General features: G+C 36.3%; 1 protein-coding gene across 5 annotated transcripts in view; it reads left to right on the forward strand.

Moving 5' to 3' along the window:
• Positions 1 to 7,500, forward strand: part of LOC106878307 (uncharacterized) — a 154,438-nt gene that overhangs the window by 107,433 nt on the left and 39,505 nt on the right. For all 5 annotated transcript variants that reach the window (XM_089340433.1, XM_089340430.1, XM_089340428.1 and 2 more), the window contains one exon: positions 5,611 to 5,715. In XM_089340433.1, coding sequence (XP_089196559.1) covers positions 5,611 to 5,715 — 105 coding nt within the window. The remainder of the gene's footprint in view (positions 1 to 5,610; positions 5,716 to 7,500) is intronic.

Genomic DNA, 7,500 nt, shown 5'->3' on the forward strand with positions numbered 1-7,500 from the left:
TAACAGCGTTCTTGATTAGCTTTTTTCTTCTTGAAGGTTTCTTTGTCCAATTTCATATCGAGCCGTCTAGCCATATATGTATCGTATGATTTCTCCTCGTAACTACGTCTCCTCGTTGTTGTTGTTGTTGTTATTGTTGTTGATAAGTCGGCGAGCTGGCAGAATCGTTAGCACGCCAGACGAAATGCTTAGCAGTATTTCGTCTACCGATACATTCTGAGTTCAAATTCCACCGAGGTCCACTTTGCCTTTCATCCTTTCGGGGCCGATGAAATAAGTACCAGTTACGCACTGGGGTCGACATTATCGACTAGCCTCCTTCCCCTAAAATTTGCAAGGCCTTGTGCCGAGAGTAGAAATAATAATAATACTACTAATAATAATAATAATTATTATTATTATTATTATTATTATTATTATTATTATTATTATTGAGTGAGAGAGCAGAGCATGCCATAAAAGTGAAACTGGGGTAAAATATACAAAGCCCAATATACCCATCATGACTACCCGTCTGATAAGGGTACACCAGGCACATGCATCACAACCATGTGTGCGCGACATAGCGATCTCATATCAATATAGACGGTGCATGACCTCGCAGGTGGGGGCTCAGTTAGAATTTTCTTTCTTTCTTTCTTTCTATCTTTCTTTCTTTTTTCTTTCTTTCTTTCTTTCTATCTTTCTTTCTATCTTTCCTTCTTTCTTTCTTTCTTTCTTTCTTTCTTTCTTTCTTTTATTGCTCAAGCAGTAGTGTGTGTTCGGTGAGGGTTTGATTGATACTTCTAGCAGGTCTAACCAATGTGTAGTTGGCTGCTTCGCTGGTTCGTGTGTTACAAATATAGTGATATATTCACGTGAAAATATGGCGAATAAAATCATTATTAATGTTATGAAGTACACCATTAATTATACACACACACACACACACACACACACACACACACACACACACACACACACACACACACACACACACACACACACACACACACACACACACATTATGTTTCGGAATGGTAATTTTTTTTCTTTTGCCATATAAACACGCACAAATTCATAAACCTCTGTGTGTGTGTGTGTGTGTGTGTGTGTGTGTGTGTGTGTGTGTGTGTGTGTGTGTTCTTCATTTGTTTTTGCTGATCATAATGTCATGGCTGTCGATGATTTGTTGGAATATGTCGAGTAGACGCCGGATATCGTCTGCGTCATCTACAACAGTTGTCGTCTGCTTTTATTTTTTTTAATTATCAGTCAACGTTAACTCGAAATAACATATTGTTTGACAGATATTCTTATTAAGCACACAATAATGCTATCCCTTTATATAATGTTCAAATATCAATGTATTTTGTATCATGTTTTTTAGTACTTCTAAAACTGATCTTATAACCTTCTTGTCTTTTTGTTTATTAAATAATTACATCTATGAACTTATGTATCTTGTCTGCATTTTGGTTACATTTATATCTGTTCTAAGAATATAACTTATCGACCAATTACTCTTTAATAATATTTCCACCCAAGAATACTTTTCCAATTATAGCGAAGAGGAGGCACTGCAAGACTGATCTTGCAGACAAAAAATCTCTTAATGTGGAGCAGAATATCTCCCGTATTGCTTCTCAAAATCTGATCTTCAGAAGCTTTAGAACTGTTATAGTCGTGTAGTAAATAATGGTAAATTTAGTATCCCTCTCTTCTTCACTGGTTACTAAGTACTGACTTTTTTAAAGATAAAATGAAATTGTTTTCTCGGTTGCTTTACAATTATTCTATCCTTGTTGATGTGATAATTCTTTATCTAACTTCAGTAAAATTTTCAAACTCGTGGCGAATGTAATTTCTCCGCCCGACACTTATATGGCTTACGATAATATTCTTGCTAATGTGTTGCAAAAAAATGCTCTCCTGAACTTTCTAATCTTGTATCTTAGACGCTTCGAATGCTTAACCGAGTCTTCTTTTCCAGCCTGATTTTCTTGTTTCAAAAACTTTTGCGAACGTTCTCATTCTCATAACTACCATCACTGAGCGTTTCTTTTACATTTAACTTGTCTAAAAGAACTTGGAATGTTTATATTAGATGTGTTGCTGAATCAGCCACAATGCAGCGTGTCCGGAAAATTCACCAGAAACATTTTTGCCGTGGGAACTTTCGCCATAAAGAGGGTACATAAGCAGACTGTAAACTAGAAGACTCATTTGAAAGAAATTATCTTCCTCTAATTGGTACGTTAGTTGATGAAATTGCCATTTCAAGAAAACAGCTGGGGTTTTTTTGTTTTTTTTTTCAATTTTTTTTTTTTACGGTAAATTTTCCTGAGGCAAAAATGTTTACGGCAAAACTTCCAACAACCGCGATGAAGGTTGCTCTTTTATATCCTTCTTCTCTTCTTCGTCGAATTCAAAACTGGGGTTCTTATTCTATCGAATCTGGTTTTGTCAGCTGAACCTCAACAACACGCCTTTTGTCAGAAGTGGTTTTTTTTTTTTTTCATCTTACTTCAAGACATAATTCCATATCCATTGCCCTACCGAAATTTTCATCCCCTAAGCCTATTAATCGAATGACACTCCTTTTTATTAATTTCCCTTCGTCGTTGTTCTTGCCCCTACGCCGTAAGTTTCATTTCTCCAACATCTGCCAGATGAAACTCTCTTCTTCTTCTTTCCCTAACATGATAAAACATTGATTCCTATAAAACTGGTTCTGGTCGTTTTATGGCTTTTACAGGATTAAAGTGTTTGTGTTTTTTCTTTTCCTTCGTTCTGTAACTCCCTCAAAACTAGGTTATTATTTGAGGCCTGTTTTATTATTGCCTTCTTGCCACATTATTGGAAATAACTTCCAATAAAAAAAATGTCTCTGCAAGAAATTCTTTAGCAATATCTCCCCCTAGCTATATTATATTTTGATAATATCTTTACGCAGTTATTCTTTAATATATCTTCTTGGATATTTTTAATAATTCTTTAACGCTGATGTGCGTAATTATATCACTACTCAGAATTCCTTCAATAATATCATTACCCAAATATAATGCTCCTACCTAGATTTATTTTGATAATATCTCTTTAACCAGGTGTTTCTTTTTTTTAATAATTCCCCTAATATTTCTGTCTATCACTTGTATTTTCACTCATCGTTAGCACCATTTTAGCTCCTGTTTGCAATTCATATCAACTCTGTGAATATCTAGAGTTTCTTCATTTACAAAATAAACATCTGACTGTCGTTGTCAAGTTTCTGTGATGTTATCAAAATTGATATCGTATTTTTAAGATGGCGACGATAGTTCAGTAGTAGCAGTAGTAGTTGTGGTTGTTGTGGTCGCCATCGTTGTTGTTGTTGTCGTCATCATCGTTGTTGTCCTTAAACTGATGTCACTCCTTATTAAGAACACCTTTGATCAAAAATATCTACCCGTCTTTTATTCAAACTTAGTCTATCTAATAATTCCTTAAATTTTAAAACATTATGGTATGATTTTAGATCTGTTTTTCTGCTCTCTATAGCAGGTCATGTGACTTAATCGAGGCCCCTTATTGGTTCGATGATTTTTCGGTAAAACCATTGATTGCCATCAAACGTGCATATATTTTCATTGACCTCTTATCTTTATTTCTGATTTTGGAAATTGAGCCCTATATTAATAAAACCATATTAAACGCAATAGGCTGGATCTCACCAAGTCTGTACTTTCACATATTTCTAATTCTCCAAGACCGTCACAACATCAACCGCATTGATATTCTCCATCTTGTTCATTCATCTAACAAAATAGGAATGATGAGATCCACGAACACGTGTATATTTTTCTAACTCTCTGCTTTCTTCGGTGATGTTCTGTTTGGTACCCTTTATCATTGCTAACTACGCTAGGAACATTGAATTTTTTTGTGTGTGTGTCAAGTGAAGGTCATTATACAAATAAAAATTAAATAAACACACGCACTGGTTCAATTAGTACATTAAAAAAATCGTTGAATAGTTACTAGGTAAAATAAAGAAGTGGTATTGAACCAGTGCATGTATTTAATTTCTGCTGGCACAACGACCCATTCCAAGACACAAGATTTGTTTCAACAAATGAATTCGCATCAAAAATCTTGCAAACCAAATGCAAAAACGAAACTAAATTCTATGTTATTGATAAGTTGTAGAATTTCAACCAAACAATGATACCCGATATGGATTTCTTTACTAACGTTGGCTACTGATCTGCACCTTATTATCTTCGTTGTTTTAAGTGCTCGGCTGTATTTCATGAGCCCAACCCCTCATATCACATTTTACGGTTTCCTTACATTATGTGTTCAAAACCTTTGTACCTATCAGGTGTAGAATATATGAAATTTCTCTGAAAGATGTCGACCTTTTTCTAAATACTGTTACTGTATGTACTATTCCCATGTAGTACGGGTGGATTTTCCTTTATTTCTTGATATCCAAAACTATTTCAAAGTATACTGGCGTTCTTCAAGCTTTGGCGAGGAAACGAGCTATTGCTGTAGCGCGCAAGCGGCTTTGAAGGGTGTTTTGCTGTGAGAATTATACAGCTTCTTGCCATGATATTGGTGAATAGATTATCAGGAACGCACACCATACACAACACACACACACACACACACACACACACACACACGCACACACACGCACGCACACACAGACGCTTTTATAAAGTTTTTCTCAATTCTTGTGTACCTAACGTTAAGACAGCTTCAATGGCGGTGTGTCGTTTGTATTTTTGGAATTTTATATATATATATATATATATATATATATATATATAATGTGTGTATATACATGTGTATGTGTATATACACACCCATACACACCCGCACACAAACATACATGTATGTATGTATGTATGTATGTATGTATGCTTGCCTGCATGTATATAATGCTTTTCCGAAGCATTTTTCTCCTCTTAGAAGCAAAGTTCTAAACATTAGTAATTCCATAGCAACTCTTTTCGTTTTTCTTGTTTGCAATTCTAATACAATGACACTTAACATGAATTTTTGTTTTTTCGTGCAGCTGTTGCTTACCTTTATGTTAGTTTCGTTGAACACCTGATACTTGTAGTCATCTGGGAAATATTTTACGATCAGAAACAGAAAATATTTTGAAGCCCTTGTTTCTTTTTTATATATGAATGCATGCATGCATGTCTGTATGTATGTATGTATGTATGTATGTGTGTGTGAATGTATGTATGTGTATGTATGCGTGCGTGTAGGCATGTATGTGTGTATGTGTTCGTGAGTATGTGATGCTCTGTGTACGTTTTCCGTGTTTCATGAATCCAAAACGATATACATACATACATATATACAAATATGTATACAAATACTTGCATACACATTAACATAATATGCACATGCATCCACACCCACACACATACACATATATATGTATGTACGTATGTATGTATAATAAAAGAATATGGATGGAAACAATTGTTCAATTACATTACTTACGGTTCCATAGAGTGGATATTTATTTTGCTTATTAATATTTCACATTATAAAACAATATAACCAGACCATTTCGTCAGACATCACCAAGAATATACGTTTACATTTTCCATTCCGTTTTTTCAGCAAGGAATGAACATACTTCACTGTGCGGCCCAGAACAACCATCTTAACATCCTTACCTTCATCGCCGATTCATTGGAAAACTTTGATGTTAATCAAACGGAGCGGGTGAGTAAATAAACGCACTGCCAATCCTACTTCTTTTCTTCTCGTTGTTGTCACTGTATGTTTTACGTGCTGACCCGGGGATAAGGGTCAGCTCTATATCACCGACAGAACAGTCACTCCTCTCGCAATACAGTCGTTAAAATTGCTAAAAATAACAACCAAATCTCCATAAAATGACATGTTATTATCATAAGATATGACACATTGTATAGTATAGTCCTAGATATACTAGATGCAAGCGTGGTTCAGTTGTAAGAAGCTTGCTTCCCAACCACATTATTCCGGGTTTAGTTCCACAGCGCAGCACTCTGGGCAAGTGTCTTCTGTTATAACTTTGGATAGACCAAGGCCTTGCGAATGGATTTTGTGGACGGAAACTGAAAGAAGCCTGTCGTGTGTGTGTGTGTGTGTGTGTGTGTGTGTGTGTGTGTGAATATGCATAGAAAGATAGACATAGATGCTGATAGTGAGACGGAGAGAGAGAGACTGAGAGACAGACAACTATATATATATATATATATATATATATATATATATATATAGAGAGAGAGAGAGAGAGAGAGAGAGAGAGAGAGAGAGAGAGAGAGACGTACAGACAGGCAGACAGACAGACAGACAGACAGACAGACAGACAGACAGACAGATAGACAGACAGATAAGATAGACACAAAAATGTCGAACAATCTTCAATCTTCCATATTTTTGCTCTCCTATTCCCGGACGTTTTTTCTTTCATTTTGTTCCGCCACATTTGTCAATTCGCCAATAACAACATCAACAACAACAACAACACAACATGGATATAGTAACGCAATATATGTGTGTGTATGTGTGTGGTTTGTGTGCGTGTGTGTGTCTATATACCTCTATTTCCATGTTCTCATTCTGATAATATTAAATGACAATGTTAGTATGTCAATGTAGTTTGCTATAAAACACGCCCATCTTTCTCCAAGTCTCCAAGGGCAGCCGCAGTATTGTTGTTTCCTACACTCAGCTCCAACTGACGCCATCATCATAATTCCCTCATCTATCCAGTGTGCAGTGTCTGTTAGGCTAAATATTTTATAGTTCAGAGGTGGAAGCGGAGGGACGGCGGGGGGGGGGAGTCGTACGCAATGCAATTACCCACCCACAAATGTTGTTTAATTTGCACTCGTAAATGAAGGTAAATTAATTATTGTTGACGTCATCAGAATTTCCTGAACTTTCAAAGAGAATCTTCTGTCTTTTATATTTTACTTGTTTCAGTCATGTCACTGAGGCCATGCTGGGGCACCGCCTTGAAGGATTGTTATTCGTATAAACTGACCGTAGGACTTTTCAAAGCCTGCTATTTATTATATAGGGTATTTTTGCCGAACTGCTAGGTTACAGGGACGCAAGCACGCCAACACTGGTTGTCAAGGGGTGGTGAGGGGCAAACACAGACTCAAAGACACACACACATACACACACATAGATATATACATACATATATATACGACGGGCTTCTTTCAGTTTCCGTCCACCAAATCCACTCACAAGGCTTTGGTCGGCCCGAGGTTTATAGTAGAAGACACTTGCCTAATGTGTCACGAAGTGGGACTGAACCCGAAACCATGTTGTTGGGAATCAAGCTTCTTACCACAGCCACACCTAATCATTTTTTTGGAGGGGGGATGAACTTTGGATCTCGAAGTGAATGAAGCTATAAATAACAGTTTTCAAATTTTGGCATAAAGCCAGCAACATCGACCACAGTGTTAGACTGACATTTATTTTATCGACCCCGAAAGGCAAAGT

The sequence above is a fragment of the Octopus bimaculoides genome, chromosome 23 (genome assembly GCF_046866305.1).
Source record: "Octopus bimaculoides isolate indiv1 chromosome 23, ASM4686630v1, whole genome shotgun sequence".
In the NCBI taxonomy this organism is placed as follows: Eukaryota; Metazoa; Mollusca; class Cephalopoda; order Octopoda; family Octopodidae; genus Octopus; species Octopus bimaculoides.